This window comes from Aquarana catesbeiana, linkage group LG13 (assembly GCF_042186555.1).
Source record: "Aquarana catesbeiana isolate 2022-GZ linkage group LG13, ASM4218655v1, whole genome shotgun sequence".
Taxonomy (NCBI): Eukaryota; Metazoa; Chordata; class Amphibia; order Anura; family Ranidae; genus Aquarana; species Aquarana catesbeiana.
In genome coordinates, this window is record NC_133336.1 from 231,556,242 (window position 1) to 231,581,506 (window position 25,265).

The 25,265-nt window shown below is 42.9% G+C and overlaps 1 protein-coding gene across 3 annotated transcripts in view; it reads right to left on the reverse strand.

The window, feature by feature from the left end:
* The window catches only part of LOC141116935 (Fc receptor-like protein 5), an 82,587-nt gene that overhangs the window by 30,437 nt on the left and 26,885 nt on the right, over positions 1-25,265 (reverse strand). For all 3 annotated transcript variants that reach the window (XM_073609444.1, XM_073609442.1, XM_073609443.1), the window contains exons 7-10: positions 24,186-24,443; positions 16,347-16,607; positions 13,401-13,682; positions 8,360-8,611 (exon numbers count right to left, since the gene is read on the reverse strand). In XM_073609444.1, coding sequence (XP_073465545.1) covers positions 8,360-8,611; positions 13,401-13,682; positions 16,347-16,607; positions 24,186-24,443 — 1,053 coding nt within the window. The remainder of the gene's footprint in view (positions 1-8,359; positions 8,612-13,400; positions 13,683-16,346; positions 16,608-24,185; positions 24,444-25,265) is intronic.

Consider the following 25,265-nt stretch of genomic DNA (forward strand, 5'->3'; position numbering starts at 1 on the left):
GAAAATACTGTAAAATTCATGCAGGCTGGGCTATTGCATGTAATGTTCATCCAACAAATGTGTTAAAACTAGACCCCTTTGTGTGGATAATACAATAAGAAAAACATTTTGCTTTTTTTTTTCACCCCCTGGGCTATTATGACAGTGTCATACAGAATCTCAACTTTTAGATGTTACATTCTTTTTTTTCTTCAAATAAATTGGACAGTTTTGCATAGGGTTGGGAGGTGGAAGTTCATGACCCTTTATGTCTCTGTTGGGGAGGTTTCCCACCACCATTTTGTTATTCACTTGAAGGTAATTACAAAAGACAGGGGGGCCCTCTTTACATCTAGAGGAAACCTCCACATACAGAAAGACTTCTTCATAGTAATGCCCCATACACATGGTCGGATTTTCCGATGGAAAATGTCCGATTGGAGCGTGTTGTCGGACATTTCGACCGTGTGTGGGCTCCATCGGACATTTTCCATCGGATTTTCCGATACACAAAGTTTGAGAGCAGGCTATAAAATTTTCCGACAACAAAATCCGATCGCGTCAATTCCCACCGTGTGTGGCCAGTTCCGACGCACAAAGTGCCACGCATGCTCAGAAGAAATTCCGAGACGGAACAGCTCGGTCTGGTAAAATTAGCATTCGCAATGGATACAGCACTTTCATCACGCCGCAAAAAATGGTTTACTACAGCGCACTCTCTTCTTCTTTATAATGTGAGAAGAATGAAGTAGTTTTGCTGCTCATATTCACACAGACTTGTCACAAACTTCTTTCTTTATTATTTATCGGGATTCCCTCAATATATTTTGATTTGTCACATCTGACTAATTTTTTTTGTTTGTTTTTAATTGTAAAATATTTTGTTTCAAGGCAGTTTTTTTTGTAATTTTTTTGACTTTTTATTCCAGAATATTTTTGTGTGTGTTTTGTGTGTCAAGTTACCACAACACCATTGATATCTTGTATTATTTAATCTCAATGAGATTGTTTGGTGTTGGTGTCTCTTGTTAATTTCACATTGTATTTTTGAAATGTACCTGCTTCCTCACAAACAAACTGTTTTTTTTTTAAGGAAAACACACATAGGCGAGTATAATTGAACCAAAAATTCCTTTATTAAGGGCTCAGAACCAAACAAAGAGGGAGGCAACACTGGAGAAACAGCAGAAATTGGTGAAGCCTTTGGCCCCCAGGGCACACATCAATTATTTTACTGCAAAATTGGTGGCATGAGGAGTCCATATCTAAGGGAGTGCAGTCTGGTCCAGAAGTCACAGAGATCCGGAAAGCAGCAGATGACATCTGTGTCCCCAGGCTGTGGTACTACAAGAGACTGCATCTTTTGTCAGACCAGACTGAACCCAGGGCCATCACTCTCTGGTCTTCCTTCCACGCTTCCTTCAACGCTGTGGCTGTGGTGGTGGAGTTGTGGCAGCAGGAGGAGGAGGAGGAGGAGGATGGTCCAACTCAATCACGTCTGTATTGGATGTGATTTCGCCACTCACCCCCTTAGTTAGGACTTTATAAATAAGTTTCTCACACATGAGGCGTTGGCCCTCCTGCATGCCCTTCAGTTTGGTGGCAGCCATGCAGGCAAAGGCCTCTTCATGAGTGGGTAAGGCTCTGAGGGACGCAGAAGCCTCCTGAATGAGCCTGAGCACTGAATCCTGCTTGTTACTCCCCTTCTTGGGTCTTTTGTATGGAAGGCGGAGGGGAGGAACCTGCGATTCGGTCAGGCTCGGACTGGTCCCAGGCTTCTCCTGGCTGCCACTTAGCCACGCCTCCTCCTGGCTGCCACTAACCCCCGCCTCCTCCTGGCTGCCACATTCCACAGCCTCCTCCTGTGTAGCACATTCCACAGCCTCCTCCTGGCTGAGGTCTTCCTGTGTATGAAAAAGGGACATAGTTTTAGTTTTTTCTTCATCAATCACACACAATTGTCACCTCATGACTGTTGCAAAATGAATGTTAAGAAATATAACTGATGATCATTCTGAGCCCAGCATTTTTCATTCTTGTCCCAAATATTTTTGCCCACTACTGTCTATTGATATGTAAAACACTTTAATAAATCTGCAATTAGTGATCAATAATAACATCTAGTAAACATCATTTATGTTTTGCAAAGAAATCTGTAGAAGAATGCTATACCTGGCTCCAGCTGGGCTCCTCCACTTCTTCCTGGCTGGAAGTCCCAGGTTGGACATAAGCCTCAGCTGGGGTGGAAGGAAGAGTGGAAGGAAGAGTAGAGAGGGATTCCCTGACTTCAGTGTGGTCTGACAGAAATCGCAGTCTCTCATAGTAACACAGCCTGGGGACATAAACGTCATCTGCTGCAGCTCTGGATCTCTGGGAATCCGTGACCTTCTTGCGCTCCCTAAGATAAGTGCTCCTCAGGCCACCAATTTTGGCTTTTAAATAGGGGATGGTTGCCGTGGGGACCACTGGCTTCACCAACTCCAGCAGTTTCTCCAGCGCTGCCTGCCTCTTTTGTTTATTATTATAATGCGGATTTTTCACCTGCCACAGACAGGGCAGCTCCCTGTACTTGTCTATGAACAGGGGGAGGAAGTTGTGGTCATTGAAGCCATCCATTTTTTCTGCAAAACACTACACGAGACAAACCCTAATGTCAGGCAAAACTCTCCTAATCTTGTTACAATATAGGGCCTCAATCTCGAAGCAGTATAGGCCCAAGTTTTGCTCTTACCTTCGTTATCACGATCGGTGCCTCCGATACTCCTTCCTCCGCTCACAGATCGTACGTACTATGCACGTGTGTTACGCTTTATACACACTGCGCATGCGTGTAACTCCGCCCGCCCCTGACGTTCTTTCTAGTCTATTCCCCGCCCCTTTTCGTTCGGCGCAGTGGGGGAAGAGCACATGGCGGAGACAGAGCAGGTGCGTGGTAATTATAGCAACCAGGAGGAGGGGGAGGAAAGCCAGGAGCCGGAAACGTCATGATCCAGAAGGAGAAGATTTAAGGCCTCAAATATGTCCTTAGGGGAGATGTTGGAGATGGTGGACATCCTGAAGAAGGCCGACTATGATGGAAAGTATGGACCTTACCCCAACCCCAATGTCAGAAAGGCCAAGATAATGGCGAAAGTGGTCAAGAGTCTGCACCGGAATTTCGGGGTACGACGATCGAAAGATCAGCTCAGGAAGCGGTGGTCGGACCTCAAATTAAGAGAACACGAGCAGTACAGAAAGATCCGGAGAGTGCTGCAAAAAAGTAAGTAGTTGTGCTGTGTTCCTATTCCTTTTATGTTTATTACGTTCGTGCTGCTCCATGTGCTTTTCTTAACTGTTATCCAGTTTAAAATGGCAACTTTCATGTTCATGGGCACATTATTCATTCGTATTAAACATTTTTCTTTCGGCCTATAAAACACCATTGTTTTGGCCATATGCATTTGACCACATTTTTTAGGGCCTACTTGTATGAAAATAATTTGGTTGTGTAGATGGGTTTGTTACTAGAATGAAATGCAAACTAAATTCTGTGTAATTTACACATCTGGACGCTGGAGCACTAGTGTGGGACACAAGAACACCCTTTTTATTAGGGGGCCCACACAGGTGCTCCAGTGTATACTATAGGGGGGTCTCCATCTGTGAAACTTGTACAAAACAGGTAAAGTATTGAAGCTTGACAAAGGACACTAAAAATTCTACATCTTGGAACTCTGCCAAAACAGACAATTGTACCCCACTTCCAAGCAATGTTGCATATTTATAGTTCTGCCATCAAATATCTGTGTGCTAAGTATACCATTTTTTTTAATATAGGGGAGAAAAGACTCGGAGGACACCCCTCATCCGAGGAGATCAGAGACCCCCCACCTCTGGAAGGAGGGGAAATCCCCCAAAGACAAGAAGAGCAGGAGGAGGAAGACGTAGTGGAACTAGTCACCACAACAGGTGAGTGTCTGCGACCACAGGCTCAGGTAAGTGATGGATGCCGGCATATTTATAATACATGTTTTTTTTTGGTTTCTATCTTTTTAGGTGATTGTGATGTTGTGGATCCAGGGCATTTCACCTCGGAAAATGCACAGATTCTGATCGGGGAGATCATGGGGTGTAATGTTGCATTGGAAAACATCAAGAAAAACATAAATGATGTTATTCAAAAAAATAAGAACATCATTGCTGTTTTGGGGAGAGTTTAAAACCCCTCCAAATCCCTTTGTTTTATGGTGTACTACAATTTTTTCATTTTTTGTCTAATTGTAGAAAATTTTGAGGATGCACACAGTGTGTCAACATGTGCTATCTGCCATCACGGGAGATCAATGGATGCATTTTGGGGGTGCAACCCCTTCCTCAATAATAAAGTAGATGTGAGGAAGGGGTGGCTCCCCCAAAACACGTCCCTTGATCCCCCGTGATGGCAGGTAGCACATGTTGACATTCAGGTATTTGTGTGCATCTTCAAAATTTGGCTTTTCCGGGGGTGACTTCACCCCATCTGAACGCAATATCAAACACAGTTCCTAAATACTCATGTCTGATATTGCCTTCAAGTTCTACCAAATGTGAACTTTGTAAGTTCAAGATTTGTGTCTTTCTTGTGTGTTTTTAAACATGCCTGTTTTACCTTAAATGGACATTTCTACTTTTTCTAATGCTACCCCAAAAATTGTTATACAACAAATATGTTGGTTTGTTTTAAAAACCTTTTCTAAATGCACATGCGATTGTGCAGGTATTAAAAAGATTGTTAATCAAGAATGTGTGGATTATTGTCTCAATGCTACAGCACTTTTGGGGTGCTCTAATTGGTGTTTTCTGTGACAATGGGGTTATTTCCTAAGTGAAAATCCACTTTGCACTACAAGTGCAGTTTTAAGTGCACTTGTAGTGCAAAGTATCTTTGCCTTTAGTAAATAACACCCAACAGTGCTTTGTATAAGGTTACACAATCACGCCATATTCAGGACTCACCACATTTCTGTCAGGTTCAGCTAAAACAAACACAAGCAGAAAATGTCACCAAAGATTTGCTTAATGTTTTTTTTATTTGATAAAGGTTTCACACATTGTCTGGCATATTGATAGCCCCCCTACCCGCAAAGAATTCAAGGTATCTTAGCCGGACATCACAGGCACTTAGGGAGGGCAAGCCAGGACGGCCACTTTCAAGCGCCGTCAGGGTTGGTTTATTTTGAATTCCGGCCTCAGCCCCAACTGAGCCAGCATAGTTGGCAGAATGTTGCCGTAAAAAGTTGTGTAGAACACAGTAGCCAGGATAATATGATTCAGTTTATACTCCGCCATATGTATGGGTGTAAGAAATAGGCGGAACCGGCTGGCCATGATTCCAAACATGTTCTCCACCACTCTTCTGGCTCTGGCCAGCCGGTAATTAAAAACCCTCTGGTCCGGGGTGAGGGTCCTCATCGGGAATGGCCGCAAAAGATGGTCCCCCAGCGCAAAGGCTTCATCCGCAATGAAGACAAATGGGAGTCCTTCCACATTGTCTTCTGGAGGTGGCAAGTCCAAGCTGCCATTCTGGAGACGCCTGTAGAACTCGGTCTGGGCGATGACTCCACCATCGGACATCCGGCCATTCTTCCCCACATCCACATACAGGAACTCATAAGTAGCCGACACCACCGCCAACATCACAATACTATTGAACCCCTTATAATTATAATAGTACGACCCCGAGTTGGGTGGTGGGATGATGTGGACGTGTTTCCCATCAATTGCCCCCCCCCGCAGTTAGGAAAGTCCCACCGCTGGGCAAAGTGGGAGGCCACAGTCTGCCATTCCTGTGGCGTGGAAGGAAACTGTTGAGGAAAACCAAAAAAAATTAGTCTTTTTGCACATAAACATGGAAAGCTGATTAGACACAAACATTCTTGGCCAACATCAAGATAACATTTATTTATGGGAAGTATAAGGTACAACTATCATATTCCCCCTCCCCCCCTCTCATGGGCCATTTCCAACATTATAGGGGGGGGCTCTTGGCCAGGTAACCCTCTCCACTTCATTGAGAGATGAATGCCTAAATAATGGGTATTACTTTGAACAGCCCCTCCTTAGTTACACTATTGGCAGCCCACTGGACAGGTAAGAAGTGTCATAATACAAAGATATAAATACACATTGTACACATTTTAGCACATTTGGACATTCTGCTATTACCTATCATGATAATAATAGCATACAAAAAATTTAAACAGTACCATTTGAAAGTATACAGGCAGGCCCTTGCACTACATGCTTGAGGGTATTCATCCATAAATCTGACCACTAAAGAGATGGGTATAGTGTGTATTGGTTTGGCCAAGTCAGCAGATAGATGATTGAGGATAGATAGAGAATGGTTATCAGCTGACTTGGGGCAGTTGGGGGGAGGGAGGGTTCCAAATGATTTGGGGAACCCCCAAAAAAAAGCCTCTGGAACTCTGCATGAATTTAAAGCACAAATCACATTTCAAAACATTTTAGGGGGTGTTTGGGGTAAAGCACTACTATGGAGCTGATAAAATACATTGTTAAGTGACTACATGAGGTGAATATAGGGCCAGGAGAGCATGCTGGGGAGGTAAGTGAAGGCAAATATGTATTAAGGACAAAAAAAATAATTACATAAAAATCCAGCATGCATGAGAACAAAGGGGACATTCACAGCATATTACAATCATGGTAATTAGGGAATGAGGAAAGAAATACAATATATTATCAAACATTAAATACAATAAAATGTGATATTAAAGGATAAAAATCTTACATTAATATAGTCCTTTTGCAGGACCTGTATGATGGCAGAACAGGTCTCTGGGATAATGATCCCCAGAGCCTGGGGGGAGATGCCTGTCGAGAACTTCAAGTCCTGCAGGCTTCTCCCTGTCGCCAAATACCGCAGGGTGGCGACGAGCCTCTGCTCCGGAGTGATGGCTTGCCTCATGCAAGTATCCTGCCTGCTGATATAGGGGGTCAGCAAAGCCGACAAACGGTGAAATACGGGGTCCGTAATCTGGAGAAAGTTCCTGAAATCATCAGGATTATTCTCACGGATCTCACGGAGCAAAGGCATATGACAGAACTGGTCTAGCTGAAGCAACCAATTCTTGGTCCATGAACTCCTCCCACCCTGTTCATGGACTGGACTTGTGTCAAGGTCAGGACCCCAACACCAAGCCCCTGCCCAGCACGAACTCTACGAGGAGTACATATACACAACATGGCTAGAAAACGATCGGATGCTCAGAACGAAGTAACAGAACGCACTGAAGAACAGCAAGGCCTGTGAAGAGCGACCTGAAAAACAGTAACGAATGAACAAGAACACAATGACAAGTCACGCGTAGCTTGCTTGCACGCACTGAAGAGCAGATACAAACCCACAAGCACAAACTGAACAGCAGAAAACGATCTGAAAACCACGAGTCTGAAAAAGCATGAATTGTCTCTCAACAAACTTTTACTAACGCGAGATTAGCAAAAGGAGCCCAAAGGGTGCCGTGCTTGGTTCTGAACTGGCCTTTTCTAGTCTCGTCGTACGTGGTTTACGTCACCGCGTTCTTGGCGATTGGAAATTCTGATAACTTTGTGCGACCGTGTGTAAGCAAAACAAGTTTGAGCCAACATCCGTCGGAAAAAATCCTAGGATTTTGTTGTCGGAATGTCCGATCAATGTACGACCGTGTGTACGGGGCATTAGAGTTGTGAATATGTGGAATATACTCCCTCAGGAACTAGTCATGTTTTTAAAAAAGAGCCGGATGCATTTCTAAATGCACAAAACATAAGTGAATAAATCAAATATTAACATTTAAAGGTAATAACACCAGAGATTGCTGATCCAGGAAATATCCAATTGCCTTCAGCGGATCTGGAAGCACTTTCGTCCCCTCTGGGGGAAATTTGGCCATGCTTTATATAGATTTGTTGCCTTCCTCTGAATCAACTGTGAGTATAGGGTTCTGTATATGGAGTTTTTCAATTTCTTTATTTTTTTCTCTATTGGCTAACCTAGATGGACATTTTCAATTGGACTGTCCAAATGGACTGGCCAGGCAATAGCATAGAAAGTAAAGGGAATCATCAGAACAGACACAGAAGCAAGAAAATCCATCTGACTCTTCACAATTCTACTAATAAAAGGGATTTATTGCTGTCTAGATCTTCTTTTGAGAATTCTTCCTCACTTCCTGTCAGAGGACACAACAGGAACTGAGGGAAGTCTCCCAGAATGGAGAAACACAGCACCCAATTGGAAGTGGTAAACCTTTCCCATTCCATTCCATTCCAAACTAAGACAAGTTTGGTAACCAAAAACAGATACTGTATTTCATCTAGTAGAGAAGTAATTGGTTATTTTGTACTTTTTACTTACTGTTGGAAACATCCAACCTGACAGGATCACTTAAATGAGTTACGCTGGACCGACATTGGTAATATCCGCTGTCATTCACGCTTGCAGATTGAATTGTAAATCTCTGTTGGGTCTCCTTTATCTTCTCATTGTCTTTGTACCAGTAAAACGTCTGATCTCCTTTCATGTTAGAATCCACATTACACATGAAAGTCATGGATTCCCCAGTAATAATTTTCCCAACATTTGGTGTGAAAGCCACCACGGCCATACCTAAAAAGACACAATACATTTAACAAGTATCATTTTTTTGTTTGTCTGATTGTTTTCATCTATTTTGCTGAAAAGATGCTAGAAATTTCTATTAGCTTTTTATTGTTTTAATTGTTTTCTGGTTTTGAGCAGTGAGGAATTGAACCTATAGTACCTGACCACAAGATTGTGTTTCCAGTGCGATCCCATCGCGCTGGTTCTCGGCGACAGGGTACTGTTTATGTCGCGCTGGCTCACTCATCGGGAAAGGAAAACTTTTTTTCCTTTTGCGATGAGCGACAGGCAGTGCTGACAGCTGTCTGGTATGAATCCTGAGGGGGAACGCCGCGCCAAATGTTAAATTAAAAAAATAGTGTGGGTTCCTTAGGTCTGGTATGGATTGTAAGAGGGACCCCCTATGCCAAAAAATCGGTATGGGGGTCTCTCCAAAATCCATACCAGACCCTTATCCGAGCACGCAGCCCGGTCGGTCAGGAAAGGGGGTGGGGACAAGTGAGCGTCCCCCCTGAACCGTACTAGACCGCATGCCCTCAACATGGGGGGGTGGGTGCTTTGGGGGAGGGGGGCACCCTGCGGACCCCCCCACCCCAGACCCAGAGCACCTTGTCCCCATGTTGATGAGGACAAGGGCCTCTTCCCGTTGGTTGTCGGGGGCTGCGGGCGGAGGGCTTATCGCAATCCAGAAGCCCCCTTTAATAAGGGGCTCCCAGATCCTGGCCCCCCCACCCTATGTGAATGAGTATGGGGTACATGGTACCCCTACCCATTCACCTAGGAAAAAAAGTGTCAATAAAAAAACACACTACACAGGTTTTAAAAGTAATTTATTAGGCAGCTCCAGGGGTCTTCTTCTGACTTCGGGGTCTTCATCCGACTTCTCCGCTCTCTTCTCCCGGTGTTTGACTTCTTCTCCCGCTGTTCCACCTCTTCTCCCGGGCCACTCTGCTATCTTCTTCCAGCTCTTCTGCTAGCGGGGGCCCGGTCTGCTACCGCTGTCCGGTTCTTCTCCCGTATCTCCTGCCGGACTCCCCCGCTATCTTCTTCCAGCTCTCTTGCTAATGGGGGGGCGGTCTGCTGCGCGGTCTTGTCCCCTCTTCTATTCTCTTCTCTTCTTCTGATGTTGACACAACGCTCTCTCCTGCTGGAATGCTGTGTGCGAGCTGCGGAGCCATTTATATAGGCAGTGATCCCGCCCCCTTGTGACGTCACAGTCCCAGCATGCTCAGGGACTCTGGGGTCACGCCCCCTTATGATGCCAGAGTCCCTGCGCATGCTGGGACTGTGACGTCACAAGGGGGCGGGGTCACGCCTATATAAATGGCTCCGCAGCTTGCACACAGCATTCCAGCAGGAGAGAGTGTTGTCTCAGCATCGGAAGAAGAGAAGAGGGGACAAGACAGCGCAGCAGACCAGCCCCCCGCTAGCAAGAGAGCTGGAAGAAGATAGCGGAGTGGCCCGGGAGAAGAGGTGTAACACCGGGAGAAGAAGCCGAACACCAGGAGAAGAGAGCGGAGAAGTCGGACAAAGACCCCGAAGTCGGAAGAAGACACCCGGAGCTGCCTAATAAATTACTTTTAAAACCTGTGTAGTGTGTTTTTTTAATGACACTTTTTTTCCTAGGTGAATGGGTTGGGGTACCATGTACCCCATACTTATTCACATAGGGTGGGGGGCCGGGATCTGGGGGCCCCTTATTAAAGGGGGCTCCCAGATTCCGATAAGCCCTCCGCCCGCAGCCCCCAACAACCAATGGCCAGGGTTGTCGGGAAGAGGCCCTTGTCCTCATCAACATGGAGACAAGGTGCTTTGGAGTGGGGGAGCCCGCAGGGCGCCCCTCTCCTCCAAAGCACCCACCCCCCATGTTGAGGGCATGCACCCTGGTACGGTTCAGGAGGGGGGGCACTCGCTCGTCCCCACCCCCTTTCCTGACCGGCCGGGCTATGTGCACGGATAAGGGTCTGGTATGGATTTTGGGGGGACCCCCACGCCGATTTTTCGGCATAGAGGGTTCCCCTTACAATCCATACCAGACCTAAGGGCCTGGTATGCCCCTGGGGGGAACCCACGCCGGTTTTTTCATTTAAAATTTGGCGCGGCATTCCCCCTCAGGATTCATACCAGACAGCTGTCAGCATTGCCTGCCGCTCATCGCGAAAGGAAAAAAAGTTTTCTTTTCCCGATGAGTGAGCCATCTCGGCACTGGCTCTCATGACGGGGCTCGCAGGTGTCAAATCTCGCCGATAACAGCGGCGAGATTGACACAATATCGCGGTCACTTACTGTACCTGGGTTTGGTTCAAGCAGGGTTTGCCGAACTTCAATGGGCACTGCCCTGGAGAACATTTACCGGTGCAAGCAATGTTTATAATATTATTAAGCAAAATAAACTAAATAAAAACACAGAGGGCATGTCCGTGATGGCACTGGGTTAAGGCTGCTTTTAGCAGAGCTCTCAGAGCCAAAATTGTTATCCTCCATTCTAAGGGTGCAGTAAGTCTCCCCTACCCTAGAACACCTTTCACTCAGTGGCAGCCTGTGCATAAGGGGCGCAGGGCGCTGCTCCCTCTATCCATGCATCCGGCCTCCTAATCTGCATGCAGGGCACTGGAAGCATGGATTTCAATGTTTTTTTTTTAAGCACATGATTAGAGCCTGAGGCTCTAATTGGCTTCAAAAAGGATGTGATGTCCCCAATCCCACCCAGTTGTGTGACAATAGCAAATTTATATTTGCTATTGTCTTCCTGGTCCTCCTCCTGGCCTATCAAGCATTGGCTCCTGAGACCGATTGGCCAGGGAGTCTCAGGACCCACTTCCTGTTCAGCCAGGAGATGAAGCACCGATTGGCCAGGGAGTCTCAGGACCCACTTCCTGTTCAGCCAGGAGATGAAGCACACAGTAGACAGTAGAGAGGTCTCCAGGGATGGCTCACCCGCAGCAGCTCAGCCACATCCAGCACTTCCCTGGCTCGAACAGGGGAGGGAGGAGAACAGGAGATCAGAGTGTCATCTTGGGCATCTGCCTCCTAAGTTAAGGAGGCCTTCCGCCTTCTCATCCATCCCGTCCGTCTCGCGCGAGGGGGAGAGAGTGATGTCGGTGATCGCCACCTTCACACCTATCTCCCATGGGGGGGGGTAGTCTCCCACGAGGAGAGGGTGATGCTGGTGTTCCCTGCCTTCATGTCCATCTCCCATGAGGAGAAACCCCCCATATCTCCTGCCGGGGGGGTGGTGTTGGTTTGCCGCCCCCCCAAAAAAATTGAGCACCAGCCACCACTGCTTTCACTACCTCATTGCTGCCACTGGGTCATGACCAGAAGGAATAATCAAGCCACTATCCACTACACTGGTGCCCTTGCTGACTCCCAGGACCTGGTGGGGGAAGCCAACACAGGTGCCATTACTATTCACATGGCATTCACATTCACACAGATTGAGCCTCTGGATTCACAGCAGCAGGGCACTGAGTACCTCACAGCAGTTATGAATGTCATACCTACTTGCCAGTCACCCCGATTACTAAAATTTAAACCTGCAGTCGAAAATTGGGCTCAATAGGAGGGACATAGACACCTTCAGAGAGTATATTGCAGAGGTGGAACAGCAGGTCTTCTCCACTGAAGGTAGAGAGACTAATCATGCTGCTGACTCAAACACACTAAAAATGAAATCTTTGGAAACCTAGCAGAGGATTCATAAAACTTTAACCATCAGAATAACTTGTATATCCTGGGCCTCCTTGAAGGGGTAGAGGGGATGGATCCCACTACTTTTACTGAACACTGAAAACTGCTCCCTAATGCTATGGTTTTCCTCCTTCTTCACTGTGGACTGTGCTCATCATATTCCAGCAACCGCGGGAACATCCCACTCTACATTTAGTTTCAAGCTTCTACACTTTAAGGATCATACATGGGGCAAGTGCTCGGGGAGACCTTCTCTATGGTAACAAAAACATAAAGTTTTTGACCAGCTCCCCAAGCTGTTATTGGCAATATAATGGAATAGGCAGGAGTAGGGGTGACATGATTACTCAAATATGGTCATGGCTATATTTGGGCAATGGTATAGGCCAAATATGGGCATGTGGCCATATTTAGCAAATTATGTCACTCCCTGTCCCTGCCTCTTTGCTTACGTGGCTGGAGATTACCAGTCATGTAAGTGTTATAGGCCAGGTGACATCAGTGGTTGGTAAGGATACACAGGTGCCTTAAGTGCTGCAAACCGAATACTTCGTTCATCCTTAGTTTTGAGTAAAAAAATGGCCAAAAGCCAAAAAAGGCGTTTCAATCAATTTCTATATCAAGTTTGACCATTTGGTCTGAATGAAACCAAAAACCTGCCAAGCATATGTCAGCATTAATGTGGCTCTGTACTAATGATAGCTCTAACCGTATTACTAAACCTAACCCTTTGTTTATAAACAAAGTTGTTTGATCACTATGCCAGTGTTTATTGGATAATAACTTGTATTTGTTAGAAAACATAATGCAATTTTTTTTTGTCATTCAAATTTTGCCCAAAGGGTCTGCATGATAAAATGTAAGGCAAATTTCTCAAAAGAAGACAAAATCTGTAATTCAGCTAATTTCTAATCAGGATATTTAGGAGTTTATTTACTAAAGGTAACAAACTGTTCAATTTGCAACAGAATTTTCACTTTGCAAAGGAATTTTCCCTTAGTTTAGTACACCAAGTACACAAATCCCTTGAGTAGAGCTGACCTTCTAATAACATCTGCAATTTCATAAACAGTCTTCTAAATAGAAGCCTATGTTCTATACACACCTTGTATTTGAACGGAGGTCTCTTTGCTTGTCTTGGTCACAGTTCCTTGTTTATTAGACACTTTACAGGTATAATTCCCAGAATCCTTTGGCTGCACTGACTGAATCTCGTACTTCTCTGATACACCGCGGTTCTGCACTTGCTGCCCATCTTTGTAGAAAGTAAAAAACAATTCTGTAGACTGTTTCCGGGGACTGAGGACGGCGTGACAGGTGAGAGTCATGTCCGCACCTTCATTCATTGAGTATGGGCTGACTAATACTTCCGGGGGTGAAAAAAGATCTAGAAAATGAAATACAGGAGATACGGGTGAGAGTTGTAATTAAATAAACCAGCCATAAGATAAAAAATAAATATCTTTTTATCTCACTTTTACATTGCCTAGATGGTCCATGTTGTACAGTAAATCTATCGACCTTGGTGTGGACTTATCTCTACTCAGCAGAGAGCAAAAGGCAAAACCTGACATCTGTTTTACTTTCTAGTTAATATCATATCAGTTGAAGCTCATCTACTACAATCAATTTTTAATGTCTACACTGTCAACTCTTTTAAACATTTTACCTAAATAGTTTAAAGCATATATGAGCAAAAGTATTTAAACCCTCTCCAAATGACTGAATGTTGGAATATTCAGTAAAGGGTACAGATAACACTACAATATAAACATTTTAGACAACTGTGCTCTTCCAGCCTTGTGGCAGCAGTTTGGAGGAGACCCTATTCTGGTCCAGCATGACTGTGGCCCAAGCACAAATCCATGAACACCTTTGGGATAAGTTTGAATTCCAAATGCAAGTCAGGTCTTCCTGTCCAATATGCAAGTCAGGTCTTCTTATCCAATATACTGTAAGTACTTGGGACACTTACCCAGAAACACAATCCAAAATCTTGTGGAAAGCCTTTCAAGAAGAGTGAAGTCTATTATATCCATCCATTAATTATATCCATTAGGGGGAGCAACTCCATAGTAATGGTTTTGGAATGGGATGTCCAATAAGATGGAATAGATGATATAGTAAAAGGTCTACAAGCATTTGCCCATATTGTGTATTACAGATCACAATCAGCTATTGGTACTTTATTGGTTTAAACCTTTTAAAATGTAAACTTAAAGTTGTACTCTAATCAGTCAACTAAATAAACAGTTACATTGCATACATATAAATAGTTTCACCTACCAATTTGCAATTCTGGTCTACCTTTCCTGTGACTATTCAAAAAGACAGCATTACCAGGTCCTTTACTGCCATTACATTTAAGCTGAACTTCTTGGTCAAGAACACCTCTCTACCCATACAAATGGAACAATGAAGTAACGGAAATAATTAATGAGGCCGTGCCTTTTCTCTTGTCTCCTGTAAGCATGTATACAGTGTTGGATAGAGATGTGCACAACGAAAAAATTTGTTGTGTTTTTTTTTTGCTAAGTTAATAATTTTGTTTCGTCATATTCATTGTGTTAGAATGATTGCTTTTTGGAATGTGTTCCGTATATTCGGATTAGTTTCATATATGCATTACTTTCTAATCAATTTGAATTTTCGGATTTGGAATTATTTCCATTTTATTCTATACTATTCAAAATTTGACAGTTGAAATTAGGAAGATGGCTATATTCTTTCTATTTTATTCTATTCTGTTTAAAATTAGAATTTTGCATTTCAGAAGATGGCTATATTCTTTCTATTACCGTATTTATCGGCGTATAACACGCACAGGCGTATAACACGCACATTCATTTTAAGAGGGAAGTTTCAGGAAAAAAACATAAATTATAAATAAGAAACTTTGAAGCAAAATAAGGGTCAGTGCCCATCTGCAGCCTCACCATTGCCATCAATGCTGCCTGATCAGTGCCCATCTGTGACATCACAAGTGCCATCAATGCAGCCTCATCAGTGCACATCAATGCAGCCTCACTGTTGCCATCAATGCAGCAGCCTCACTGTTGCCATCAATGCAGCAGCCTCACTGTTGCCATCAATGCAGCAGCCTTTACCATTGCCATCAGTGCAGCAGCCTCACCATTGCCATCAGTGCAGGCTGATCAATGCCCATCTGCAGCCTAGAGGGGACAGGGAGGGGGGCGGGACGAGCGCCGACAGATTACATACAGTGAGAATTTCCTATGATAGACAGAACAGTGGTCCAGTGGCGGCCCAGGAGACGGGACTTCCTGTTACAGAGGCCGCCAAGTAAACAGGAGATTCTCACTGTATGTAATCTGACGGCGCTCGTCCCACCCCCTCCCTGTCCCCTCCGAGGCAGCTAAAATTGAAGTATTGGCGTATAACACGCACACGCTATTTGCAGCTGATTTTCATGGTGAAAAAGTGAGTGTTATACGCCAATAAATACAGTATATTCCATTTCATTTTATTCTATTCAAAATTCAAATTTTGACAATTAAATTTAAAAAATACAATTTTGGAAGACAGCTATATTCTTTCTATTCTGTCCTAATTTATTCTTTTTTTCTATTCTACTCCTTTATTTTCTCTTCTATACTATTGTATTCTTTTATTTTATATTCTGTTGTATTCTGTTGTAGTCTAGTGTATTCTATTATTTTTTATTCCTTTCTAATCTATTCTATTTTATTATATTCTATAAAGCAGCATAAGTAGGATTCATCAGCTTATTTCACTTTTATTCCTCACTGTATTAATTGCAATATATTTATATTTCAAATTCATATTCAAATTCAAATTCATTTTAGAATTCAAATTTGTATAAATTGTTTTGGTATAATCTATTTTGGATTCATTGAAATTGTGATTCGGACATTATGGATACATCCGAATCCCTGAATAACGGAAATTTTGTCTGAATTTCGATCCATAACTAAACGAATTGCACATGTCTGTTGGGTAGACAGCCCCATGCTTACCAACAGAGCCCCGATTGAAACAAAAACATTGGGAGAAGGTTTTCAAAAGTTACCTGCTACTGAAATAAATTCCTCAGCGGTATAAAGCTTTGTAGCTGAACCGGTGTTTATAAATCGTGTGCATTTGTATTTTCCACTTGCATCTTTGGACACCACTCCAAGGTTTAAATCCGAAAGATATTCCCCAGATTTTATGATCTTGTCATCTTTGTAAAATGTTGTGTTTTTGGCTACACCGGTACGCCACATGTAACATTTCAGTGTGACAGCGTCCCCCTCGTGGATAAAGTTTGGGGCTTGCAAGATGAGCCAGACTAAACAAAATAAGTGCAATATAAGGACTATTTTAAATATATTATTAATAATAATAACAATAATAATCAATTTATCTGAATAAGTAGCCTCTTTTCTTAACAGTAAAATACTAGAACATTTTCCCATCATCTTTATCTACTGTATATTTCTGCACAATCATGATAAGTAGAAAACAATTACATTCCATAACTACAAGTACTAGAATTTAACCTGTCTATAAAAGTAACAATATACTTGCTTTACCATAACGGTGTAGATATCTAACTTTTTAGAATGGGGGTGTTTAGAATATAAAGTATAGCTAAAGGCAATGTTTTTATTTTGTATTGAGTAGAAAAGGTTAACCCTATTTTTTTTTTTTTTTATCTATGTTCCATTGGGAGAAATTTTCCCTTTACTTCCTGTCCTATAGACACAACAGGAAGTAAGAAAGATCTCCCCAAAGTGAGGGGAAATCCATTCTGAGACAGTTGCCACTTAACTAAGGGTCTTCATTGGAACATTTCCCATCTAAACCTTTTCTGGAGGCAATTCAATATCATTCATTTTTTTTTCTCACTACTCACTTTCAGACCTTGTGACAAAAGTCACCAGGACACAAAGAGAAGGTTAATAATAACAGCAGAAACACAGAGAGCAATACAATTTGAACAGAGTTTCTACACCCTTTGCCTGGACCTGGATCACCTGCTGGTGGCATTGTGATTCCCTGGGCGAGGGTTGTAATTCCAGTGTTCACCAGCAGTTGTCTCCCAGCAGGCAGAAAGCAAAGCAAAACACTGGAGCAAGAGGCACTAACAGAAGGACCTAAATATCCTCCCAGCAGCCAGAATAAGGTGGAAATCAGTTTCCATCTTATGCTGGCTGCTGGGAGGATATTTAGGTCCTCCCCTATTAGTGCCTCTTGCTCCAGGGTTTTGTTTTTCTTGCTGCCAGATACTGCTAGCCAGTATCCTGTTCCTGATCCTGCCTTGTATGCTGTATCCTGCTGCTTCTTTCCTACTCCTCTTGTGTCTGATCCCAGTCCTGGCTCCCTCTTCCCATCTGTTCCTTGCATCTCCAGTTCCCCTTATTTATCCATGTACCCCATTTTGTATATATTGTATATAGTTAGTTGTTAGTCAGGCTTTCTGTTTCCTAGGCTGATTACAGTGTCTTGAAAAAGTATTTATACCCCTTGAAATTTTCCACATTTAGTCATGTTACAACCAAAAACGTAAATGTATTTTATTGGGATTTTATGTGATAGACCAACACAAAGTGGCACATCATTGTGAAGTGGAAGGAAAATAATAAATGGTTTTCAAAATAGTTTACAAATAAATATGTGGAAAGTGTGGTGTGTATTCAGCCCCACTTACTCTGATACCCCTAACTAAAATCTAGTGGAACCAATTGCCTTCAAAAGTCACTTGTTAAGTAAATAGAGTCCATGTATGTGTCATTTAATCTCAATATAAATACAACTGTTCTGTAAAGGCTTCAGAGGTTTGTTAAGAGAACCTTAGTGAACAAACAGCATCATGAAAACCAAGCAACACACGAAACAGGTCAGGGATGAAGTTGTGGAGAAGTTTAAAGCAGGGTTAGGTTATAAAAAAATATCCCAACAAGCATAACTTATCCTGGCTAGGACGGATAAACTCTATAAATATTACACTACTCTCCAGACGGCTCTACCTGTTCCACTCCCTCCACATCCTAATTTAAAGGGACCACATTGGATCCTTTTAAAGCAAGTTACTGAAATTCACCTGGGGAAAGGGCGGATATAGAATTCCTCAATGTACCCTATATTGTCATAAGAAAAGGGGGGCCTAAGCCTACCTCAACTACACCAATAAAATTTGGCTTGCAGACTAGCCCAGCTTTCAATAGTGTATTCCAGATTCGAAAAACCGGACTGGGTTTAAATAGAAAGACAAGCAGTTCCCTACCACACCTTTGACTTCTTGCTGTGGTGTACACTGAAAAAACGCCGTCCAATAATGGTCCCTACCTTATCTCATTACTTCGCCTTATGGGACACTATGTGCATGTCGACGGCCCGGACCTCAGCAAGCAAGCCGCTGTCCCATTTGTTTAATAACCCTGACTTCAGGGATGAACATTATCAAAACAACAAAATCTCTGCGCTTAGGACAAAGAAAAAAGAGAGAAAAAAGGAAAAAAGAAAGGGGGGAAATTAGGGATGAAAGAAACAAGGCAAAGGGGAAGCTGAACCCCCTATGGAGAGGAAAGATAGGGGAGAAGAGGACAGAGAGGAGAAATATTAAAGAAAAGAAAACAAAAGAGAAGAAGGGCTAAGGAAAAAGGTGTGCTGCCTCCCCTGGTTAGGCCCTCAAAGGGCTAATGAATGTAACAAAGTATAGATAGGGGTTGTGGCGCTCCCTTGTGGGGGGTATATAAGTGAATACAGTGAATGCTGATAAAGATATGATAATTAAATACCATACGCAAAGAATAAATTAGTGCAACAAATCTTATGCTCATACATAGATTAATACCAACAAAAAATTGAAAAATGTGGAAAAAAAATATAATAATAATAATAAAAAATTATGAAAACATCCCATTCGCATGTAATGGGCAAGTGTAAAGTATTAATCAGTTACAGGTGCTAACCATTAGGTGCTAATAATTATATATATAGTGCATGTGCAACTCTGTAATTAGTCCAACGTGTCCCAAAAGTAGATGACAAATGCAAGCCAATAGGAGAAATAAATATAAAAAGAAAAAGAAAAAATGAGATAAAAAATTCAAATGGAGTTAAAAATACAAAAAATCTAATCAAAGGTGATATATTCAAAAATATATATATCAGAACAAAGTTCCAACTACATTGGTGACTGTGGTGCCCACAGAGAAGGATATCCGTGACTTCTGTGCTCCCCCTTTTGGCTCCCCACTCACCGGCACCCAATACCCCTGCAGGGGTGACAGACACTATAAGATTCCAATGCCGTCCTCTTGGTTGGTATCCCGTGGTTGCTGAAATATGGTTATCCTCTGTCCCAGGGTACCCAGCTCAGTCATCCATAACACCTTACACCCCCACGTCCAAGAAGGGGAATCGCCAGAGAAAAATCCTCATAAGAAAAGATGTCACTTTATAGTGTAGTATAATTTAAAAAGCTTTATTAAAATAAACTGATCCCCGATTGGGAACAAGAATAAAAACCGCAAACACTACACCATGGGTGAAGCCGATACCAGGAAGAGCTTTCCCGCAGCGTGCGGTCCAGCTGCGTTCCAAGCTCGCTAGCTCCATACCCGGAAATGACGTAAGTGCGTAGCCCCGTCTTACGCATTTCGTCATCGACGTTATCAAAGGCGGCTAAGAGAGCCATACCTTGGTATGGCTCTCCGATTTAACAAATACTCATGCTGAGTTACGTAATTATTATGTCCCATTGTATCTCTTTTGTTCCTCTTATATTCATCTTGTATATGATTTTTATTCCTCAAAATAAAACTTTTTGAAATAAAACAAATATCCCAAGTTTTGAACAACTCACGGAGCACTGTTCAATCCATCATCCAAAAATGGAAAGAGTATGTCACAAGTGCAAACCCACCAAGACATGGTCGTCCAACTAACCTGACAGGCCAGGCAGAGAGAACATTAATCATAGAAGAAGCCAAGAGGTCCATGGTAACTCTGGAGGACCTGCAGAGATCCACAGCTCAGGTGGGAGAATCTGTCCACAGGACAACTATTAGTCGTGCACTCCACAAATCTGGCCTTCATGGAAGAGTGGCAAGAAGAAAGCCATTGTTGAAAGAAAACCATAAGAAGTCTAGTTTGAAGTTTGCGAGAAGCCATGTGGGGGACACAGCAAACACGTGGAAGAAGGCGCTCTGGTCAGATGAGTCTAAAATTAAATTTTTTGGCCTAAAAGCAAAATGCTATGTGTGGGGGAAAACTAACACTGCACATCATTCTGAACACACCATCCCCACCCTGAAACATGGTGGTGGCAGCATCATGTTGTGGGGATGATTTTCTTCAGCAGGGACAGGGAAGCTGGTCAGAGTTGATGGGAAGATGGATGGAGCCAAATACAGGGCAATCTTAGAAGAAAACCTGTTAGAGTCTGCAAAAGAGTTGAGACTGGGGTGGAGGTTCACCTTCCAGCAGGACAATGACCCTAAACGTACAGCCAGAGCTACAATGGAATGCTTTAGATCAAAGCATATTTATGTGTTAGAATGGCCCAGTCAAAGCCCAGATCTAAATCCAATTGTGAATCTGTGACAAGACTTGAAAATTGCTGTTCACAGACACTCTCTAAGCAATCTGACAGAGCTTGAGCTATTTTGCAGAAGAATGGGCAAAAATGTCACTCTCTAGATGTACAAAGCTGGTAGAGACATCCCCAAAATGACTTGCAGCTATAATTGCAGCCAAAGGTGGTCCTACAAAGTATTGACTCAGAGGGGCGCCATACAAATGTCCCTCCACACTTTTCACATATTTTTTTGCAAAACATTTTGAAAATAATTTATCATTTTCATTCCACTTCACAATTATGTGCCACTTTGTGTTGGTCTATCTCATAAAATCCCAATAAAATACATTTATGGTTTTGGTTGTAACATGACATAATGTGGAAAATTTCAAGGGGTATGAATACTTTTTAAAGGCACTATAGTTAGATATTCTGACACTGGGGTTTTTAGTAGTAATGATGGTGATCAGCAACTTATAGTGGGACTGTGCAGCGTCCAGTGGCAGAAAAAGGTAATGAGTTGAGTGCATCAGGGCTGGACTTCAAGAGGAAGAAGCAGTAGAAGAAGCCAATCAGATCATGTGCTTATAAGGAAAATGCTGATGGGAGAAGAGAGCAGAGGGACAGGAAGATGAGCTCATCATTGGGCTGCTTCCCCTTTCACTGTTCAGTCACAAGTGGGGGTCAGCCCGGGATGACCTGGGCTCAAAGGAAGTGAGTTGAGGGCATCAGACTGAGGACATCTATTGGCAGAAAAAGGTAGTGAGTTGAGTGCATCAGGGCTGGATTGCAAGAGGAAGAAACAGTAGAAGAAGCAAATCAGGTCATGTGCTTATAAGGAACCTGTTGATGGGAGAAGAGAACAGGACAGGGAGATGAGCTCATCACTGTGCTGCTTCCCCTTTCACTGTTCAGTCACAGGTGGGGGCCAGTCCTGGATGACCTGAGCTCAAAGGAAGTGAGTTAAGTGCATCAAACCGAGGACATCTAGTGGCAGAAAAAGGTAGTACTTTGAGTGCATCAGGGCTGGACTACAAGAGGAAGAAACAGTAGAAGAAGCCAATCAGGTCATGTGCTGATAAGGAACATGCTGATGGCAGAAGAGAGCAGGGGGACAGGGAGATGGGCTCATCACTGTGCTGCTTCCCCTTTCAATGCTCAGTCACAGGTGGGGGCCAGTCCAGGATTACCTGGGCTCAACGGAAGTGAGTTGCATGCATTAGACTGAGGACATCTAGTGGCATAAAAAGGTAGTGAGTTGAGGGCATCAGACTGAGGACATCTGGTGGCAGAAAAAGGTAGTGAGTTGCTGCTTCCCCTTTCACTGTTCAGTCACAGGTGGGTGCCAGTTCAGGTATCTGGACTCAAAGGAAGTTAGTTGCGTGCATCAGACTGACAACACCTAGTGGCAGATAAAGGTAGTACTTTGAGTGCTTCAGGGCTGGACTACAAGAGGAAGAAGCAGATCATGTGCTGACAAGGAACATGCTGATGGAAGAAGAGAGCAGCAGGAGAGGGAGATGAGCTCATCACTGTGCTGCTTCCCCTTTCACTGTTCAGTCACAGGTGAGGGACAGTCCGGGATGACCTGGGCTCAAAGGAAGTGAGTTAAGTGCATCAGACTGAGGACATCTAGTGGCAGAAAAAGGTATTGAGTTGAGTGCTTCAGACTGAGGACATCTGGTGGCAGAAAAAGGTAGTGAGTTGAGTGCATCAGGCCTGGACTACAAGAGGAAGAAGCAGTAGAAGAAGCCAATCAGGTTATGTGCTGATAAGGAACATGCTGATGGGAGAAGAGAGCAGAGGGGCGGGAAGATGAGCTCATCACTGTGCTGCTTCCCCTTTCACTGTTCAGTCACAGGTGGGGGTCAGCCCGGGATGACCTGAGCTCAAAGGAAGTGAGTTGAGTGCATCAGACTGAGGACATCTAGTGGTAAAAAAAGGTAGTGAGTTGAGTGCATCAGACTGAGGACATCCACTGGCAGAAAAAGGTAGTGAGTTGAGTGCATCAGACTGAGGACATCCAGTGGCAGAAAAAGGTAATGAGTTGAGTGCATCAGACTGAGGACATCCAGTGGCAGAAAATAGTAATGAGTTGAGTGCATCAGGGCTGGACTTCAAGAGGAAGAAGCAGTAGAAGAAGCCAATCAGATCATGTGCTTATAAGGAAAATGCTGATGGGAGAAGAGAGCAGAGGGACAGGAAGATGAGCTCATCACTGTGCTGCTTCCCCTTTCACTGTTCAGTCACAAGTGGGGGTCAGCCCGGGATGACCTGGGCTCAAAGGAAGTGAGTTGAGGGCATCAGACTGAGGACATCTGGTGGCAGAAAAAGGAAGTGAGTTGCTGCTTCCCCATTCACTGTTCAGTCACAGGTGGGTGCCAGTCCAGGTACCTGGACTCAAAGGAAGTTAGTTACGTGCATCAGACTGATGACATCTAGTGGCAGAAAAAGGTATTACTTTGAGGGCATCAGGGCTGGACTACAAGAGGAAGAAGCAGATCATGTGCTGATAAGGAACATGCTGACTGGAGAAGAGAGCAGCAGGAGAGGGAGATGACCTGGGCTCAAAGGAAGTGAGTTAAGTGCATCAGACTGAGGACATCTAGTGGCAGAAAAAGGTAGTGAGTTGAGGGCCTCAGACTGAGGACATCTGGTGGCAGAAAAAGGTAGTGAGTTGAGTGCATCAGGGCTGGACTGCAAGAGGAAGAAGTAGTACAAAAAGCCAATAAGATCATGTGCTGATAAGGAACATGCTGATGGGAGAAGAGAGCAGAGGGACAGGGAGATGAGCTCATCGCTGTGCTGCTTCCCCTTTCACTGTTCAGTCACAGGTAGGGGGGCTGTCGGGGATGGCCTGGGCTCAAAGAAAGTGAGTTGAGTGCATCAGACTGAGGACATCTAGTGGCAGAAAAAGGTACTGTGGTGGAAATCTGTGGACTGAAGACGAATATTGCAAAAACGGGTTTTGTTATTTTAGCTTTTTTGAGCTATTTATGTTCATCTTTTTATTTTTGGCTTGCACTTGCCTGGTGTAGATTAATAGTTGGCTTGGTATAATTGGTAGAGTAATGGGTGTATCTAAATGTAAATGAAGATGGAGACCCAAACGTTAGTCCAGCATGGGAGCCATTGCCAATGAGGATTGAGTGACATGGCCAAGAGGGTAGTTAGAGCTTTTAGTTAGAGTTGAGAACTTACAATGAAAATTTGCATCTTAAATACAATAAGTATCCTTGAATACTTCTATGGTCAACATTTTTGTATTATACAACTGGATAGATTTGACTTAAACTATTTTCCCATCACTTACTTTTATGTCATTTTCTGATTTTGACTTACCAAAGAAAACATCGAGGTGTACCGGATCACTTTTTTCTCCAGAACCGGCTTGGCACTGGTAATTTCCAATGTCATTATCAGCTGCACTATAAATCGCAAATGACTGGCGATTTCTGGTCATGATATTATTATTTTTGTACCAGGTATATGTTTGGCCGAATTTAATTGTCCCCAAAGAGACACACTGTATTGTAATCGAATCTGTTCTCAAAAACTTGTCCCAGTTTAAGTAGAAAACCACCTCTGGCTTTTCAACCACTAACAAAATAAAAGCAAAAGAAAACAATTAGAAATTTCCAGATAGACCCGGCCTTTTTTAGAACGTTTTGCTTACAAGTTTAAATGAGTATTTTTTGCTAGAAAATTACTTAGAACCCCCAAACATTATATACTGTATATATAAATTTGGAAATTCGAAAGAAAAATTGAATATTCGAAAATTCAAAAATCTGAAATAATAACTAACTAATAATAACTTAAGTATTACTAACTATTAAATTATAGGTATTGGAATTTCCTTTCACATTTCCCTTTTAATGATTAATTCAAAATGTTGCTGTGGCACTAAAAAAGCACTGAATATGGTGTTCAGAACTTCTTCAGAACTTCTTCATGAAGAAGTCATGACAGATCCCATTATTGGAACTTAGACATGTGCACTGCCGAAAAATTCATATGTTTTAGTTTTCATTTCATTCGTTTTTTTTTTTTTTTTGTTGTTGGTTTTTTTTTCGGGTCATTTGTTGTAATCGCAATTCGTAAATTCGAAAAAAAATCTGAAAAAAAATTCTGAAAAAATTGTAAATTCAAAAAAATCTGAAATTTTAAAAAAATCTGAAAATCTGAAATTCGAAAAAAAATTGAATATTCAGAAATTCGAAAATTCGAAAATCTGAAATAATAACTAACTAATAATAACTTAGGTATTTCTAACTATTAAATTATAGGTATTGGAATTTCCTTTCACGTTTCCCTTTTAATGATTAATTCAAAATGTTGCTGTGGCACTAAAAAAGCACTGAATATGGTGTTCAGAACTTCTTGCAGAAGTCATGAAATCTCCCATATTTGGAACTTAGA